We start from the raw sequence: 20,935 nt of genomic DNA, 5'->3' as shown, positions 1-20,935 counted from the left end.
CAGAAACTCGCGGTACTCGTGACAATTCGCTATGCTTTGGGATAGTGAGTGGTTTGGCTCTATTTCAGAAGAAAAGGTGGCTTTCGCACAATCAGGCAGTGATTATGATGACATTTTTCGGTGAGACTTTCGTGATTTACTGATTGTGGAAATATGGTTGGAATGAAACCCAAAGTGGAGTGATGCACACGCACGAAAAAATTTAGTAGATAAACCTAGCGAATTCCCTAGACTATTCTATTGGATTTCTATTGGATTTTATATTAGTTTTTGGCTGATTCTATTGAGATATTTTCTGTGGAATTTCCTCGGCTCAAATTTTTCAAGTTTTTTTCATGAAGAAAATTGAATAGAAAAGTTGGAAAAATAGAGCCGAGGATGTTCTATAGAAAATATCTCAATAGAATTAGGCAAAAACTAATGGAGATTTCAATAGAAATCTTATAGGATTGTCTAGCGAATTCACTAAATTTATCTGTTAAATTTTTTCATACGTACAGTGTTGATGGAGGGGAATTATTATGAGTTCTCGGAATTTTGGGCCATTGGGTTGAGAATTTTCATGTTATCTGAATTTGTTGAGCAAGAAAAAAATTAATAATCTGTGAAGAAAATCATTGTTTTTTGACGGTTTGCCTTCTAAAATAGCAGTCTCATTAAAAAAACAAATAGTTTAGTGTAGGATACCAATTTTCAATGAATTTATTTAGTGACAAATCCGTCAATTTCATAAGGATTGAATGAAAAGTTTTTTTTTCGAGAATATTGACTTGATTTTTTTTTATTTTCCATCAGTGCACGCGATATTCCTTGTGATACTTGCATGGATAATTATTGTGTATTTAACACACGCAGAAGTTTCGATAAAAACTTCAAGATTCAAATTTATTGTGAAAATTAACTATTGAATGGAATTCAATTTTGAACTGATTGGAAATTCACGGCGGCAGTCGATTGGGTTTTCATGATATTTTCAAAATTTTATTGCCTTGCCAAATTGAAATATGATTTTTAGAAAAATTTAGCGAATTCGGTAAAAATTCTACTGGATTTCTGTTGAACTTTCTATTTTTTGGCAGATTCTACTGAAATTTTCACTGGAAAATATTTTATAGAAAGTCAATAGAATTCGACTGTTCTACACAACTTATTCTATTGAGATATTTCCTATAGAATTTCTTCGGCTCAATTTTTTGAAGTTTTTTTATCTGATTTTCTTGATAAAAAAAAAAGAAAAATAAAATGAAAAAAACTTAAAAAATTTGAGCTGTGAAAATTCTATAGAAAATATGTCAACAGAATAAATTGTATAGAAAAATCAAATTCTATTAACTTATTCTATGGAATATTTTCCATTGAACATTTAAACAGAATCGGCCAAAAAAGTTGAATAGATATCCAATAGAATTGTCCCGCGAATTCACTTATTCTACTAAATTTTTTCATACGCCGATTTTTTCGATACGCAAATTCATTGAAATTTCATATTTTTTTATTGTTCAATAATTGACAAATTTTCACTCAAAAGTTTCTATGAGTCTGCACAACATTTTGTGGCGATACCTGCCACAAAACAAATAGTCTAGTGCAGGATACCAAAATTTTGTTGTTTCCATCACGAAAATCGAAGATACGACTGAATCAAATTTTGAATAGATTGAAAACAACAATAGAATTCATTTTATTTGACTGTTCAAGGCAACAGTCGCCTGAATTTTCATAATTTCCAGGCATTATGACCAGCATATAAAAGGGAATTCAACTTCCGTTGGTCTTTCAGACTTCAATCACTTGTTAAATCGCTTAGCAATCTTTACTTGAACTTTCAGTTCGAATCTTCTGTTAGTGTACATGAATGATTCAATGATAAACTTAAATCCTTCTAATTTATGATGAAATTTGAATATTGCATTCAATTTAAAACCGATTGAAAATAAACAACAAAGATTGCTTAAAATTTCCATGAAATTGACTGATTGTTTAGTAACAGAATTCATTTGATCACCAATTACAAATTAGCGCATGTCATTTCAACAATTTACATCCGAAATACTCGTTAAAATTATCTACAAGAGTAATTTTTACTGTTTGCACGGATGGAATGTACAGATAACACCAAAAATCCTTAATTCAAAGTCCCAAAAACTCAGCAGACTCCCCGTAAAAAAACACCTTAGGGATTTATGATGACAGGAATCTTACATGGAAACGTGATTAATATTTATATGCAATTGTATTTGAAACGTAAACCATTAAAAAGTTATTACATAGATAATTTGAGGAACAGGAGGGTAGAAACGCGGGAGTTGGCCATCATTTCCCGTTCACCGCTAGAACATTCTCGCTATATATCCCACATTATCTTTCTCTCTCGTATTTTTTTTTTTTTTGATTGACAAAATCCCAAGCGACAAATGCAGGAAAAAGTAATAAATTAACTAAACATACATTACACACACATTTTGTTATTTTACAACATTGAAAAAACGCGATTTGATGCGAGTGAGAGTGAAATATATATTGCAAAGTGAAAATAAAAATGAAGAGTGTGAAAAATATACTATGAAAAATAGAAATAATAATCAATGGGTCATTGCAAGAAAACAAAAGAAAAAAAAAGAAATTGAACTTTTTGTCAACTCTCCCCAGCGAGCAATAAACATTACATTTTCATTAATAATCTGTTTGTTTTTAATCATATAATTTATATCACTATTCACGAAAGAGTCATAATAAAAATTATTTACTCTATATTCGGTATTTCAATAATAATGGTAATTAATTACTATATTCTCCATATTAATTTCCCTCGATCTCTCGTCATTCTGTATTTATAATACGTACGTTGTCATTTTGTATTTGAATAATTAATCAATAATCAAATTTTTATTTTTATTATACACATACGAATAGATCATTGTCATCTATCTCCACAATTCTCTCAATAATATAAAAAAAGACGCTTTTAAGGGATAGAGTAAGAGCTGAAGGAAAACAATTGTATAATATATATTTGTATAGCATTGTATAAATCACCTCTAGTTAATATAATAGCAAATTGCCACAAAGGCTACGTGTACCAACGCATTTAAGTATAAATCCATGATTTTGACGTCAGTATTAGTGGGATTTGATGGAGAATCCTCGAGGTAACGAAGATTAGGGGGAGAATTGACTGAACAATAGGCATACGTTATTTACCCATCACTGATGCTGGAAATATCGATACACATTGCCATTTGATAATCAATAAACTATCAATATTTACGTACAGTATAGGCCAACATCAATGCACTGACACATTGACGGAGTAAAAAAGGAAAGAACATCAGTGATGATAAAAAAAATCACCTCTTCATCATTCACTCAAAACTCCCTGCATCGTATATTTCGTATATTGATTATTAAATACGGTGGTACAGCTTTGGTACGCGTAGCATTCGAACCTTCGTTTCTGTCACCATATTCTCCATTATTCCTTAACAGTTTATCTACTGAATATCTAAACACCCACACCTCCCCAATCTTCAGATTTACAACACTGCCCTAGACACAGCCATACTAAGCCAAATACTTTTGGGTTTATTTAAAAAATTTTTCATGTTTGTCATATTCATTATTCACTTTTCTACAATGATCAATCACTCGTTATATTCACTCAATCGTACTCATAATTTTCACGTTAATATACCGATGAAAAATACACCGTTCTGTCATATGGACATTCAATCGTCCCAAGTAAAACCCCACCATTTTTTTTTTATATCAGGAAAATTGGCCCTTTTTGTTCTCACGCGTTTATATTTACAAAATACATGTTATCGAATCTTATTTATCTCTTCAACAATCAGAGTAAGAACATGAATTCAGATGATTCAGTTGATTGGAGGCGTTCAATTGTCTTCTCATTATACTTTTTTTTTTACAATTATCAATTTTTATTCTACAATTTCCATGGAAAAACGTTGTAGAATGTAATTGAAGGAGCTGCATTTAAAATGAAAAGAAAAATAAAAAATCATCAAAATGAGAAGTTTTCTTTATTTTCACGAGTTGAGAAAAAAAAAACACGATTTTCTCGTTCAACACGATGGACGAATTACCGACGAGTCTTCAATAATTAGTATTAAATAGGTATGTCAGTAGAGAAAAAAAAACAATAAAATGGTAAGAAAAAAAAACAATACATTTAAAGTATTTTCTCTATGATACAGCACTGGCATAATCACGTAGCGTTTTAGCCTCACATCCTCAGATATGAAAATAATAATAATATTACAATAATAATTGAATTTCAATCGCGTGTAAATCCTCCATTTTGAATTTCTTACTTTTCTTCATTTATTTATTAAAACGTTACAATATCCTATTTTCATATCAATAATTAATAATGGATAATCAATAAATTTATCATAGGCAGGTAAATTAATAATAATTATTATTATCGTGATAATATTATTGTATGTACAGTGTAGGGATAAATAGTGCGCGTACAAACACATCATTTGATTTACGCGCAGTTTTTTTTTTCAATTATTTTATAATTCTCTCCTCTCTCTCTCTCACATTACTAAAACACCCACCATATTTCGGTTATCAGTTTAATAAACCGTCAATAGTTCCACTCAACTAATTCACTCACAAAATCGCATTAGCCACCTCAATTATTATTATTCATTCCTCTTTTGATTGGTCTATACACACATTTATCAGTGGCATCAACGAAAAATACTCTCGTCACATTCAACACGATTCACATTATTTCATAATCACTCAAATCATCTCATCAATCATTTTCTTCTCCATATAAATTACTGAATCAGTTGATTATCCCATGAACACGTGTGATGCTGCATCTTTCACATTTACATAATTAGGGAAACGATTGTTTAGGAGAAGGGGACGAGGGATTAACATTTCACTTTGTTTATTCTATTGGGGATTAAAAGTGATGAGAATTAAAAACATTTTCAAGATATAAACATCCACTTGGGGCTCATGTGATACTCAACTGCAGCGACATAAAATACATTTCGTCATCATCTCATGGAAATCACAAAAGAAAACGTGTGTTTTTGTTCTTCGTGTGCTTAAAAAAAACGAACGGCTTCAGTTGAATGCACCTTACAAACTCTGGCGTTACCAAACGTACGCAACAGACAGTTATCCTCTTACATTATATATATATTTATATATATATGCATATATATTATCGTCACAGAGATGATTTGGTTAGCGGGAAGTGTTCAAAAAAACATTATTTATTTTTTCTTCAATATCCTCACCGTATCATCTTTATATTACTATATTCTTCTTTGTTTTCATTAATATTAATTAACGTTAAGTATACACAACACATTTGTACGATTTCGCTCGATTCCGCAACCAAGCGGTAGCGAGGAACTTTTATTTCCAATTTAATTTTCATTTTCTTTCATTTTTCTCATCTCCATCTTCATTTCAATGAATCTTCAGGTGGAAACAGACAGCAACAGGGAGAGATTCATGGAGTTGGGATAGTTGGCGAGATAGTCTCATTTTGTGTTAAAAAATTTTATTAGTTCATGTTTTTTTCTCTCTATTCAGTCCTTGAAAAAAAAAAAAATTAATTAAATTAACCAGCCGCACCACGTCTCACCAACACCGAGAGTTCGTTGATTCAACAACAGGAGCTCAATACTGCCGTTTTAATAACTCAAATTTACTTTAATTACATCACACCGGCCAATAAACTCTTCTTTTCAAGTCAGAGATGTTCACCGGGGGTGGGGGGAGCGAGGGGAATTGTATTTAGTAACGTGCATTGACTCTTGGCTCGGAAATTATCATCGCGAGAGGAAGTTAACACAGTCTTGGCACACGTATGCGCAGTCCTCTCAACGATTTCATTACGTTTAAAAAAGTTCTCATGTTTCTTTAAATAAAAAGTAATAAGTAATTAGTGTACAAATGTACATAAGGGGCAATGATCACGAGATTGATAACGATCGCGCACAAATTCAACAGATTAAAATGAAAAATTTGAACGTATTGTCTAAAATCTCGTGCCATAGAAATATTTTTTTTCTTTTCCCCCCCGATTAGTGTTCACAGCACGTGGTTTTTACCAGTATCGTGATCCTGATTTGTTCGTCGTTGATTATCACTTATAACCGGTCATACCGATAACAGTCACTACAATCCCTCGACGAATTTGGAGAGTTGATCCTGCGGTGTCATAGGTGTTACATCACCAGCATCAGCGCCACTTGTTGTTGGTGGTGCTGGTGATGGATGATGTGGCATTGTGGCTGGATGTCCAGTGGATTGTGAACCACCACCAAGTTGTGATAGCATCATTTCACTGGGTCCACCAAGTTCATGAGCTGGTGAATGAGTTGGTGTACCATGGCCAGGATGATGATGGGGTGAAGGTACTGGGCCAGCTCTTGGCGATGGTACTGGTTGATTTCTGGGCGATGGCACCGGTCTGGGTGATGGATTGGGCTGTGGCGAGCGTATCGGAGGTGGTGATCGTACTGACTGCATTAATTGCTGTTGTACTGAGATACCAGGTGGCCCCATGACACCTTGGGGCGATGGGACAGGTGGTGGTGTTGGTTTCAAGCCAGGCTGTCCATATCCCTGATCTGTGAAGCCACCGTAGCCCAGGTGAGACGGCCTAATGGGCCTCTGTTGTCCATAGGGAGGTGCAGGGGGTTGGGTGAACTGTTGGCCCTGGCCTTGTTGCTGGGGTTGCTGCACCTGCTGCTGTTGCTGATGCTGCTGCTGCTGTTGTTGCTGTTGTTGCTGCTGCTGTCTCTGCTTCATGGCTAGCATCTGCTGCTGGTACCACTGGGGCTGAGGTATATTTGGTACCTGTCCCCCATGAGAGCCCACAAGCTGACCCTGTGGCTGACCCTGCTGGCCCTGCTGTTGAGTATTTAACATCGCCTGTATCGGCATTCTCCCTTGTGGATGCTGCTGTTGATGCTGCTGTTGCTGCGACATCATGTGCTGCAAACCAGCTGTATTCTGCTGCTGTTGTGGCTGATTTTGTCCCAATGGACCAACTCCACCAGCGTGTTGTCCGCTCTGCTGTTGTCGTTGCTTTATAAACGCCGCCATCAGGGGTGGATTACTCTTGAGTATTTGGAGTATTTGGCCCTGTTGCTCTGGTGTACTTGGACTTCTGAGGGTTGCCATGAGTTGTTGGAGGGCTTGTTTATTAGCAGGACCTACTTGATTCTGGGGCACTTGACCAACTGGGCCACCTATGACACCACCTTGTCTCGGCATTTGTCCACCCATTCCCATCCCTTGCTGGACCTGGTGACCCTGTTGTTGCATCAGTTGTTGGGGCGCCTGTTGTCTCAATCCAGGATTCTGCTGCATAACAGCATTAGGTTGGTACCTCGGTGTCCACTGGTCCATCGAGATAAGGTGAGTACCACCAGCATTGGGAAGTGATCCTGGCATTGGCCTTTGCATCTGAGGGGGTGGCATCACTCCTCCACCTTGTGCATTAACTCCAACCCCTACACCAACTCCCACTCCACCACCAGGAGTGACTTTTCCATAACCCACGTGTGGTGCTTGTTGTCTTGCAGCCTCTTCTTGAACCTGTTTTACCACTTGTAGTACGTGCGCTGGAGGTGTTTGTGTCGTTGGCTTCAAGCCAATACCTGGCTGATGCGGTGATGGAAGATTCGTTGGACTTACACCAGGCTTCATTGCCACACCAGCTGTCATAGCAACGTTCGAGGTACTCGGTTGGCCTGGCTGTACAGCACTGACTGGACCTGTTGGACGTGTATTCATCACAGCCATTCGTCTTCTCAATAGTTGAGCCTGCTGTAATCTCTGCTGTAACTGTTGCTGTTTCAATTTGTGCTTGATATTCGAGCAGAATGGTACAAGACACTTTGTCTCCTGGCAGTGTTTGGCGTGATAACAGCACAGGGCAATGAGCTGTTTGCATATTGGACAGCCACCGTTTGTTTTTCTCTTGCATACTTTAGTGTGCTGAACAACTCTCTTCATCTTCTGACAGCTTGGTAATCGGCAATTGGCGTCTCTACATTGACACGCATGCACCAGGGACTGTATGCAACGTTGTATTGACAATTTTCTTGCTTCCTGAGGATTTGTTTGTTTAGCATCAGCTGCTGATGATCCATCGTCGAGATCAAAGCCAAGTTTGTCCATTCGATGCTCATGCCCATCTTTTTCTTTACAACTAATACAGAGATCAAAATCATCACAGACTGTACAGTGGTACCTCGTTTCCACGTGGCTCTTGCAATTATTACAAGTGTATACGAATTTATCTTGTCCCTGATTGTGAAGTTCGTATAGCATTGACATTGAACTGAATTTAGCTCGTCTGAGGGAAGAAAATTCGTAGTGTCTTTCTCTTGCCATCGTGAGAAATGCATCACGACCGTCCATTAAATCGCAATTTATCACTGGATCTGGATCTTGAATTGGAGCTAAACTTGCAGCACTCTGGGCACTGTGCAACCTTATAACGAAGAACACCTCTTTGTGCTTCTCCATTGTTGCAAATATCTTGGCTGATAGGTCATTGCCAGTCTGTGGGGTATTGGACTTTTTACTATTTTTACGTTGATTCGCTTTGGATTTGTTGGATTTCTTCGCCTTCTTCTGGCCCTTCTTCTTGCCATCGGGGCCAGTTTCAGCGTCGTCAGTCATTGAGAAAATTGCGCTGGCAGCAGCTGCTGCCTCGGCAGCTTCAGCCTGCTTTCTCTTCTCCTCTTCCTCCTGGTCGAGCTCTTTGATACTCTCTTCTAATACGTTCGGCCAAAAATCACCCTCGAAGTAGGGCAGGTCTGCTGCTGATGATAACTTATCTTCCATCGCTTGTTTGAGGATATCCTGGAAGAAAATTTATGGAAATTTGTTGTTAACTTGTGGAAACAATTGTTCGTTAGACGAAGAAATGTGAAGTGGTTTGGGCAACGGGTGATTTTAGGGAAGAATTTTGAAACACATTTTTTATTTGGGATTATTGTTTAAAATCAATAATATCCTAGATTAATTAAAAATAATTGAAAGATGATTTTTTGAATAATTTATTATAAATTTTTTGGGTATACTATGACATTCATTTCAAAATCTTGTGATTCGGATTTCAGCTGATGTCGTTCAGGGGACTGACCTTAATTAGTATTTCGGACTAATAAAGGTTAATTATCCTTTCGTTTACTCTTGCGCAATTGTTGTGTCAATTTTTTCGAATGATAAAAAAATCAACGTAAATTCAACTGCGCATGAAAATAATAAAAATTCAGATGCAGTATATTGCGTTAACTGGATTCACTATGGGAATGCATCAGTTTTTGTGGGAAATATCTATAAAAAAAAAAATTATGGAGAACCTTGAAGGATGTCGTTGAGGGGACTGACCTTAATCAGTATTTCAGACTAATAAAGGTTAATTATCCTTTCAATTTCTTTCGCGCAATTGTTGTGTCCACTTTTTCGAATGACAAAAAAATCAACGTAAATTCAGCTGCGCATGAAGATAATAACATTGCAAAAACAGTATATTGCGTCAAAAAATGTTTTAAAAGTTGTATTTTTGATTGGATTGACTATTGATTTTCCAGTTGCGGTGGGCAGTGCCTATCAAAAATATATTTTATAGAGAACATTAAAGCATGTCGGTGAGGGGACTGACCTTAATCAGTATTTCAGGCACATTATGTTGACAAAATCAATATAAATTTAACTGCGCATGAAAATAATAAAAATTCAGATGCAGTATATTGCGTTAACTGGATTCACTAGGGGAATGAATCAGTTTTTATGGGAAATATCCATAAAAAAAAAATTATGGAGAATCTTGAAGCATGTCGTTGAGGGAACTGACCTTAATCAGTATTTCAGGCACATTATGTTGACAAAATCAATATAAATTTAACTGCGCATGAAAATAATAAAAATTCAGATGCAGTATATTGCGTTAACTGGATTCACTAGGGGAATGAATCAGTTTTTATGGGAAATATCTATCTGAAAATAGATAAGTTGAATTGCGCATGAAAATAATGAAGATTCAGCAGTATGTTGTGTTAACTGGATTGAATGGAAATTCATCAGCTTTTATGGGAAATATCCATAAAAAAAACAAAATTATGGAGAACCTTGGAACATGTCGTTCAGGGGACTGACCTTAATTAGTATTTCGGACTAATAAAGGTTAATTATCCTTTCATTTTCTCTCGCGCAATTGTTGTGTCCACTTTTTCGAATGACAAAAAAATCAACGTAAATTCAACTGCGCATGAAAATAATAAACATTCATAAATAATTTATTGCGTTAACTGCGTTGACTCTGGGAATTCATCAGTTATGATCGGGAATATCTACTAAGAATAATATTTTTCGGAAAACATAAATATGGCGCTCAAGGGACCGACCTTGATCACTACTTTCAACTAAAAACGGTTAATTTACTTCTCGTTTGCTATTCCGCGCTTGTAGTGTCAGTTTTTTCTAACTAAAAAAATTAACATAATTCCAAGTGCGTGGTAAGTCCATAAAACTGCATTAATACTAAATCGCACTGATTTAATCAGCTGCAGTTATTTACCAATTATAACGGACATATCCATGAGGAAATATGAGTCGTGTTAAATCAGTGTCGGTCGTTTAGGGGGGTCATCTATTGCACCCTTGGAGGGCTAATTATTTTGAATATGAGGTATTCCATGCCAAATGAGTCAACCGCTGACCCTCACCCTCTTGGAAATTGATGCCGATTTGTTCTACGATTGGGGAGGATGAAAAACTATATCTCAAATTTTTCCAGATTTTTTCGACAGCCCAGTTCGGAAATATGATTTTTGTTTCGTTTTTCCGGTTTTTTTCAATAACTGGATTCTATCCATCCGATTTTTATTTATTGAGCGTCAAAATTTTTCATTTTTTACTGCCTATAAGAATATTTTCAGTGAATTTTTTTTTCTATCTCTAGATGCGCATAATAACGACTTTTCGAATAAAAAAGTTGAAAAACTTGAATTTTGCAAATTACGTCACGGATGGTCTGTTTCATTTTTTTTCAGTAATTCTTATAATCAAAACAAGTATTTGGAGCCATCATACAAGTTGGCCATCGTCCTGGATCTATTTTATTTGTAATTTTTTCGGTTCGAAATTCCGTAAATTTGGTCGTAGCACCTCAAAATGGCGTTGATTGACTTTGATTATAGACAGTATGAAGTGAATTTGATTGTATACCTATATATTATATATTTTTTCGATACATAGTCGAAGTCGTTTGTGGTGTTTTGACCAAATTTGCGAAATTCCCAAAAGAAAAAATTACAAATAACATAGATCCAGGAGGATGCCCAACTTGAATGACAGCTCAAAATACTTGCTTTGATTATGAGAATTACAAAAAAAAAAATTTGAATATCAACCGTGACGGAATTTGCGAAATTCAAGTTTTTCAACTTTTTTTTTCGAAAATTCGTTATTATGAGCATCTAGGAATCGAAAAAAAAATTACTAAAAATAGTCGTATATGCGGTAAAAAATGGAAAATTTTGACGCTTAATAAATGAAAATCGGACAAATAGAACTCGAATTATTGGAAAAAACGGAAAAATGTGAAAAAAATCACATCTCCGAACTGGGCTGCCGAAAAAATCTGAAAAAATTTGAGAGATAATTTTTCAACCTCCCCGATTGTTGAAAAAATCGCCATTAATTTCCAAGAGGGTGAGGGTCAGCGATTGACTCATGTGACGTGGAATACCTCATATATAAAAATTAACCTAAACCCAATCGTGCAGAGGAGCAATTGAAGTAGTAACAAGTGTGATGATATAAATATGTGACGAATTTATTTTACATGAAGCATGAATGCGTGCTGCTCAGGGAACTGACATTGATCAGTATTTTTCACTCCAAAAGGTCAATTAGCCTGTCATTTCGATTGAACACTTGGAATGTCAATTACTTCGAATACAAAACGAAAATGTTAATCCAATTGTTCAAAGGAGCAAGTACAGCTACAACAATTCAGTGTAATCTGCAATTTCTTATCGATTGTGATGATGAAAATATGCTACAAAATTATTTTCCATAAAACAGAGATACATATTACCCAGGAGACTGACCTTGGCCAGTATTTACAACTGAAAAAGGTTAATTAGCCGATCGTTTTCTATTACACACTTGGGATTTCAATTATTTCGAATACAACAAAAAATATAAATCCAATTGTGCAAAGCACCAAGTGAAGCTGCAATAATGGTGTGTACTCTGCAGTTTTCCATCAATTTTCATGATAAGAATACATCAACACCATATGGTACTTGAAATATGAATACATGTCGTTCAGGGGACTGACCTCGATCAGCATTTTCGACTGAAAAAGGTTAATTAACCCGTCATTGCTCTCGCGTAATTGAGATGTCGATTTTTTCAACGAAAAAAAAATCAAGATGAATGGAATTACGCAGAAAACTGGGGAAAACCAATAACAATCCATTGCAACATACTATTATCTGCAGATGTAATGAATCTATAGAATGACGTAATTGAGTTTGTATCCAGACAATCCTGTGTTCAAAATTCATTGGAAACATCGAACATTAGCTTTGGTCTGGAGTTAATGTAAGTCCCTCTTGACAACCAGCCATAAAATTTCATGACTGGATAACACAGGGACTAATGCGTATCATTATAAATTGAATTAGTCTAGTGTACCTTGTAATCAATGACTATCCTCTCCTTCTCTCCCTTCTGCAGCATATTTTTATACCACTCCTGCAGTCTCTTGGGCTTTGGGATTTTTTGGTCTGGCGGATGGCAGTGAAAAATGTAGTCATCGCCCTCGGATGGTGGGCACGCCCAGATGTGAGCCATTGTGAATCTGAAAAAAATTGTTTCGCAAATTAAAAAATGAAGATACCATAAATTTTTTGCTGGATCTAATTACATTTCCATTGAAATGCAATTCGAAGGAAGTATCAATCATGATTAATGGAAAATATGAATGTAGAGAGGAATGCGGAAATTAATGCTTTTATTCGTTTTTCGAAATGTTAATGACTCATTGAATTCTTAATTAAGGCCCGGGTGTACTATCTTTCAAATGTTATCCGGATATTTTTTATCTTTCGCAATCTAAAATTGTCAATTGAGTGGTACATCATGTAGAAATTCCCAAAAATTATGATAGAATGATGAAAAAAAATAGAAAAAATTCTGAACTTTTTCAAAGAGTGTTTTTAATTGAGATTATTCACCACCACCCCTATACTAAATTAAGGATATCTGAGTAGCTCGCACAGTTTCGTATGGTTCAAACTATGCATTCAAAGATTTTCGATAATCAAATCTCTCAATTGAATTTCATTTAAAAAAACATTTTAGAAATTTATGAATAATCACGACTGTCAACTTACATATTTTAGCCAAATTACTTTTGTTCTAGCTTCGCTTTTTCCAAGTAAATAATGGAAATTGTCCAAAGTTAGGAAAACCTTTTTTTTAGCTGAAGCAACTTTTTGGAGAAGTATTAAATATCGACCAATTTTTTACGATCCCGAAAAAATTATTTGAGGGTGGAAAATTCATCGTTTATAAATTGTTAATGAAAAAGTCGGTATCAGACATTGTAATTTTTTAATAATTAATTGATATCCTCCTAAAAATGAACGCTCTAATTGTTCTCAGATTTTTCAAATATTACCCAACAGTTCAAAATGCAACAAGTTCAAATCGCAAGATTTGGCTTGAATAAAGGCGCTGAGGCTTAAAATATTAAAAAGAATTTCAAAGAACAGAAAAAAACTCCAAGTAGTCGTATATCCTTTAAATCATCAATGAACAGGTTAATGAAAATTCATGATATATGTATTTTCTTATCATTGATTCATGAACTACAAATTTAATTCATTGTAAAATGCATTGGAAAGTCATTGGAGATTGTAAACAGCCTGAGCAATTTAAGATTACTCTGATTTGTAGAATGAAAAATCATCAAAATTCCGGTGAAATCATTGAATTTTCAAGTTTTTATTGAAAATCAGCAGCAAATAGATCAACATTTTTCACGGAGCTCGCAACATTCGTATCAAACTTCTCAGAAATTATGAGATCCCTCTGTAATTTTAGAATTGAATAATTTATATATTCCATTTGATCAACAAAATTCTCTTTCAATATCCCAACATTGTTCGAAGAATTCTGTTTTTCCGAATAATTCAGTAAAGATCTTCAATGAAACATGAGAGCTCATGGAAAATTCAGTTGAAAAGCTTTAAAGTAGTATAAATAAACTTCAGTTGAGGCGCTGAGTATAACGCGGAAAAATAAATTCAAAAAGCCCAAAAAAAAAAATTTTTCATCTTTGATAATTTATCCCATGAATTCTAACTTTGACGAATGTGAGAAATTAATTCATCAAATTCTTTCTTCAATTGTTTTTTTTAAACAATATTTTCGATTATTTAAAATTATTTCGATCATTCAATTATTGCAAAAGCCTGAGATGTGCTCTAACAGCCCACATGAGTGAAGAAGAGCCCCCCCGTTGGGTCCTACCTACGAATAAAAATGAACTTAAAATGAATACTTACCCAAGTTGTTTCGTATAATCGAGGTAGCCAAGTAAAATCTCATGATAAACAGCTGTTCGACAATTCCTTGGATAGAAGAAGTGAACAGAGTCAAGATACGCAATGTACACTCGCCTCGTATTAGGTGCTGCACATTCGCTGCCATATTCTTGAACGTGCATTCCAAAGAAACACACATCAGTACCATCAATATCCTCAAATGCAAACAGCGCTTTCGCTCTGTATGGAAACTCTCCGGGCATATCTTTGTTCTCAACAAATCTACTTCTCATGCCAGGTTTAACTTCTACCATCTTGTCACTAGATGCAACAACACGTATAGCAACTTCACCAGCACGTGCCTCTTTCTTTTTCAAGAAATTGTTCACTCGCGTTTCTATGTAGGTGCCTAATTTCGTTACTGGTAGACGTTTGGCACTGAACTTATTCTCTTTGCGCTTTTGGCCTTTTTTCTTCAGACAATTATCACAGGCAAATCTGCAAGTACATAATTAATACAGAAATTAGTTTCTTTTAAATAATTATAGAAATTCGGGGACAAATTCTTCAAGATCATGAACTACACGGAGAGAAATATTCAATAAAAATTACGTATCTTTCCCGTAATTCCGGAATGAAATGTGGTTGTAGGAAATTTTACGGAACTGTCACGTAATTTTTAACTAAAATTACACAATTTTTCCAGAGCGTTCCGTAATTTTTCACATGAGATTCAAGTAATCGCTACCGATTCAGGATACCGTCACTTAAATTTTCTGAGTCGATTCCGTAATCGATGAGCGAACTGTGAGTTCCGTAATTTTTACTGAACATTTCTCTCCGTGTATTGGAGAAGGAATAAAGACAGTAATTTAATCTTCATGAGTATTGCCATTAGTGAAATACATTATGGGATGCTGGACGAATTGAAATAATATTAATTCAATTCATTGCGTCTGAATGGAAGATTTTAAGGATGTTCGACACCCTTTTAGCCAAAATTGACGTTGTTTTCATTTTTCTGGCAAATTATCGATGGGAGTGACCTGAAAAAATATAACGATTTTGTGGTTTGTCATTCTTTAATGGCTCACGAAGTTGCGTAGTGGTGCGATAATTTTCATGCGTTTTTTCTACAGTTTTGTGATTCTTTTTAAAAGTTTAGAGAAAACGCAGGAAAATGTTCGCACCACCTTAAAATTTCGTCAGTCATTAAATAATGACAAAACGCAAAAACGGTATATTTTTTCACGTCAATTCCATCATAAGTTTGCCAGAAAAATTAAAAAAACGTGAATTTTGGCAGAAAGGGTGTAGAACATCCTTAATCGTCCATTTTGACGAGCATTTTGACGAGAATTGCACTTGGAAATTATGTAGAATGTTATGAAACAGGAAAATATGATGTTTTCAGAGAACGCGTATGTCCTATGTATGTGCGGATTTTTTCCAATTTCTTCATAAATCCTCACGAAACAAGTAGGAGTTCGAACCTACCCGACAGAACGGTATCCGATTAATTCATCCCAGGATAATTCATCCGACAAATTCATCCCAAACAATTTTATCCCAAAACAAATTCATCCCACGACACTTTCATCGTATTTTTTTTCTTATTACTGTTTGGGTGAAGAATACGCGTGGCTGACGCGCGTGACTTATCGGATTAACTTTCAAGTTTTGTACTGATTTTGTAAACTGATGCTGTGGTCTATTACTTGTGGCCTATCTGGCGAATGTTAGTTGAGATGGATAAGAATGATTTGACCGTTTATTTGCAATGTTTCCTGTTAATCCGTTGATCGGTTGTGTAAACAATACTAGGAGGGAATCGTGAAGTATCTGATTGATTTTGATGTTGTGTTTAGTGTCTTTTTCTGTGATAGTAAAGTTCGAACCTATCAGGATCGGGATAAAGTATTTTTCTCTCCCTGAATTATTGTCGTGGCCATGAAAAATTCTATTGGAATTTGGTGTTTGGGATGAAATTGTCGTGGGATTGATTTGTTTGGGGTGAATTGTCTGGGATGAATTGGTTTGGGATGAGTAGTCCGGGATGAATTCACTTAGAACCGATATTTGGATATTTCTATACGGATATTTTTATACAAATGATTTCTATACGATTTCTATAGGTTCGATCCTATACGACCCAGTGCCACATGTATAGAAACATTTCGTATGGAGTTGCGACATTTCTCTACATTTTTCTCTGGAGCGTTTAGACATCTTTCGTATGGAAACAAAAATTTATGTATAGAAATAATTCGTATAGAAAATATTCGTATAGAAATATCCGAATGTCATATACGGAAATCCTACAGAATTTCCATACGCAATCTGTATAGAAAATTTCTATACAATTTTTTCATACGTGAAGGCATGCGACCGTTCCTTTTTGCGTCATGAGTGTCTTTTTTTTATTTCTAGCAATTCCATTGGTAGTAAGCTTCCGAATGGATTCGTAGCAATTTCCTGTCCTTATGACAGGCATACAACGGTAGCCACATACTACAGCGTGTCTACAAGAAAATATTCAACCTTTTAATGACATAGATTAGTACAAAAGGTTAGATAATTCCGAAACTGTTCGGCCGGCTGGGCCTATTCAAAATATCAATCTTTAGTATTGTAAGAGATATAATCATACCAAATTTCAACTTGCTGTCTTCATTCCAGTAGTGAATGGTCAATTGGTTTAAGTCCAGTTAGCTCCCAGTTGAGCTTTTGTTGAACAATTCGGAATTTAAGAAAGATAGCGAAATTTTTGTAAGATATTTTTCGATAGTTTTCACTTTTCTCTGTAAAAAAGGTTTTAAGAGGAAAATTTTGCTAACTACTTTATAGTTTGAGATATTCATCGAGAACTGGCGCTAGAATGGAATTGACTTGAACCGTTTGTTCACTTCACTACTAATTTTTTCTAAAGTTATCGTGCGTACATGGATAAAAAAATTGAAAAACGAAAAATATCTCGAAAATTTTGTACGAATGGGTATGAATATTTTGGCTGATTCAGATAGAGGCCATCAAGACGAGTATTTTGAAGGTAGAATAACTGAAATAGGTGCAGTAGTTTTTGAGATATTGAGGAAAAACGAAATTTAAACAAGTTATTACATCTCGGAACTATTGGATCGATCGGAATGAAACACCGCGCCATAGTGGTTACATACCAAAATTCCCCGGTCAAAATTCCCCCGTGTCAAAATTCCCCGCGAAAAAATGCCCCCGCAACAAAACTACCTCGAACAAAGGATAAATTTCATCAATTTCATAAAATTCATGTTGCCTGTTATTAAAATTTGAATAAAGATTTTTACGAACCAAATATATAATTTCAAAAAAACCGCATAAATACGCCATACGGGAAATGTTATCGGCAGGAATTATGGGGTTAGGAGAATTGGCGCAAGAAATATTAACATGAAGGAATTATGTCGGGAAGAAAAATGACGGGGGGAATTTCGACCAGGGAAATATGGGGCGGGGAATTTTGGCGTCATCGTTGAATTTTCTAAAAATTAATCGCCAAAAACCCAAGTTGTCACATACATACACACAGACATGACCCTTAAAACACAATTTCTTCACGTTACATAGCATTCTAGACAATTTGCAATGAAAATTAGAAAATCGAAAAATCGGTCAATTACAAGGTTTCTCTTCGAAAGCGAAAAGGAGTAAAGTTCTAGCTAAAAATATGAAATTTCGTGGAGTAATTGGCATTATTTGGGAGCACATCAGGGCGAATTTTCAGCTCAATCATTCAAGCCGCTTTTGAGATATAGCAATTCCTCGAAAAGATTTTTTCTTCGATATCTCAAAAACTATGCGACTGAACTTAATTTTTCTACGTAAAAATATTCCTTATCATAATATAATAAAATCAAGTTATAATATTGACGACTTCGTTTGTGTGGAGGGAACCTTGGGGGAATTACTCGATTAATTTTGAAGCTCGGGTAGTATTCGGGAGGGAATTTTCCCATCCAAATGTCGGCCAAAAGAATTGCACTATCAGACAAAATCCATTTGACAGTTCCAACCAGGGGTTTACTCGACCACGGAATCTTTTGTTTTCCACAAATATAGTCAACATGAAAAATTATCTGTTGAATTGTCAAAAATTATCAGCTGAATACCGTATGGACTATATGAAATAACAGTCGAATAGTGCAATTCCATTGGCTGACATTTGGATGAGGAAAATTCCCTATCCAAAAGTAACTCGTCCATCTATAGAACAGTGTCCATCTACTGGGTAGCTTACCCTACACTTTTGTAATATTTCACTCACTTCGCAAGCCCACCATCAATGTACTGATGGCGAAAAAAAATAAGACATCAGTCACATGGTCACTGTCATATGGCGCGGTGTCATATGCTCGCTGTCCTCTGCCCGTTTTAATGAAACATCGCGATTTGACAATGAATTAAGTATTGTTCAAACTCATTCAACATGCCATTATTTATTCCACTATTATCATCCATGGAAATAAATAACATCATACACTATTGCTATTCCTTCCTTTCTATTAGTACTGCTTTTATCCCTTCAATGTTCGATGTATCAACGTGCACTGAGAGAAAAATCTGAAGTTCGATTTACAATAAGAAAATAGTTGAGGCAGTTTGGTGAACGATACGATTTTTTTTTTGTATGCGGCACATAACATTATGGTAACTTCACAAGCGTAATTTTTACAAATTAAAATGCAGTTAAACTAACCAAAGTTCAAAAGTAACCACGACAAATCTATCGCGAGTAGAACTATAAAATAGTTGCAATGACTACATTCCATTGTAGTAATTACTTCTCGGGCCATAGTTACCGTAACCCATGAAAAATTGTTGAAGACTTTTTGACTATAATTCGATGGTGATGGAATATAGTCAGAAGAATTATATTTTTCTCTCAGTGTGGAGGTTTCCATAATTATCAATAGAGGTTTTACTGAATAGCTCTGAATAGCTCTGAACTGAAAGCTAAGGGACATTTTAGAACTGTTAAAAAGGCGTCCCAATATCTTAAATCTAAACGAACACAGATCCACTAGCTAAATATACTTAAATCGATGCTGTTCCATAACTCGCTCATCTTGGATAAATCATGTAAATTGTGGTATATGATAATACAATTTGTTTTGTTATACTCTATTATTATAAAGATTTGTACTGAATACATTTGATCCTGTAATTGGCCTTGTGCTGTAGGGCCTTGATAACAATAAAATAACAAATAACAAATAACAAATTTAACAATGGTAATAAAAATCTAAAAAAATCCATATTCATGAAGAAATAGGGATAGGAATAGACTAATCAAATTATCACGAATAGCTATTTTTTCATATTCCATTCGTCAGCGTGGAAATCCCCACAATCATGAGTGATCTAATGATCAAACTGTTAGGGAAACAACACGGCATTGTTCAAGAGTTTAGTGTTTGAGGTTTTGCTAAAACCGAAACTAGCAGAATTTCTATAGATATATTCTTTTGTAGATCCAATTTCACTTTGCAAAAAAAGTTTTAATGAAAACTTCTCCATTTCCCTTCTATTCAAAGATATTATTGATCAAAAACTTGATGTAGACTTCAGTCGAGTGGACTCGTTTCACCATTTTCTTGCTGAATTTTTTCAGAATTCAATGATTTTTATATTTAGCTTACGCAGTGGAGCATTGTTTTCCTAATAATTTGAGTTTTCGTTTTTTCGTGTTAGGATAACGAACCGGGGGAAAGAAAGTTTCCAGTTTCCACTGAAAATCCCTGAACGTTAGAATTCTGTCGTAATAAAATCTAGCGAGAAAAAACTCCAGGAAATGATTGACATTTTCACTTATTCTGAGAAGATTTTCCCCAAAAATCGGACAAAAAAGTTCGAATTCTCAGTCATTTTCACTAGGTACAATATGATTGTACCTAAATCAAGGCGGGTTTTCTCTTATTTTGGTCACGAGCATAATTTTTCTTCACAGTGTCCGTGAACAGCGTTTTACGCACAGGGCAATGAAAAAACTATTATCCAATAGAATCCAGCCTTAATCTATTGATGAACATATTGCTAATAGACTTTTTCATCCTGAGGATCACTAAATTTTTTACGTGGATACGTCTATGGTTTCAATATGGGGGGTTATTTTGGGAAATGGGCCTTATGTGCAGCGCCATTTATCGGCGAATTCTAGAAATTTCTAGACATTTCGAGATAATTAGAGAATTTTCTTGAAATTTTGAAAAAAATTCAAGGAAATTCAAGAAATTTCGAGAAAATTCAGGGAGCTTCTAGAAAATTCCAGAGAATTCAAGAAGTTTGTAGAAAATTCGAAAGAATTCTAAGAGTTTCCA

At 35.1% G+C, this 20,935-nt stretch overlaps 1 protein-coding gene across 6 annotated transcripts in view; it reads right to left on the bottom strand.

Moving 5' to 3' along the window:
* Nucleotides 1–2,867: 2,867 nt before the first annotated feature.
* LOC107041694 (CREB-binding protein) overlaps nucleotides 2,868–20,935 on the bottom strand; it is a 35,818-nt gene continuing 17,750 nt past the window's right edge. For all 6 annotated transcript variants that reach the window (XM_015262357.1, XM_015262358.1, XM_029126361.1 and 3 more), the window contains 3 exons: nucleotides 14,604–15,080; nucleotides 12,727–12,892; nucleotides 2,868–8,877 (listed from right to left, as the gene is read on the bottom strand). In XM_015262357.1, coding sequence (XP_015117843.1) covers nucleotides 6,175–8,877; nucleotides 12,727–12,892; nucleotides 14,604–15,080 — 3,346 coding nt within the window. In that variant the 3' untranslated portion in view covers nucleotides 2,868–6,174. The remainder of the gene's footprint in view (nucleotides 8,878–12,726; nucleotides 12,893–14,603; nucleotides 15,081–20,935) is intronic.

Source organism: Diachasma alloeum, unplaced genomic scaffold, assembly GCF_001412515.2.
Source record: "Diachasma alloeum isolate Michigan unplaced genomic scaffold, Dall2.0 Dall_scaffold_00371, whole genome shotgun sequence".
Lineage (NCBI taxonomy): Eukaryota > Metazoa > Arthropoda > Insecta > Hymenoptera > Braconidae > Diachasma > Diachasma alloeum.
Note: the sequence above shows the minus strand (reverse complement) of the source record. Positions and strands in the feature narration are given on the sequence as shown.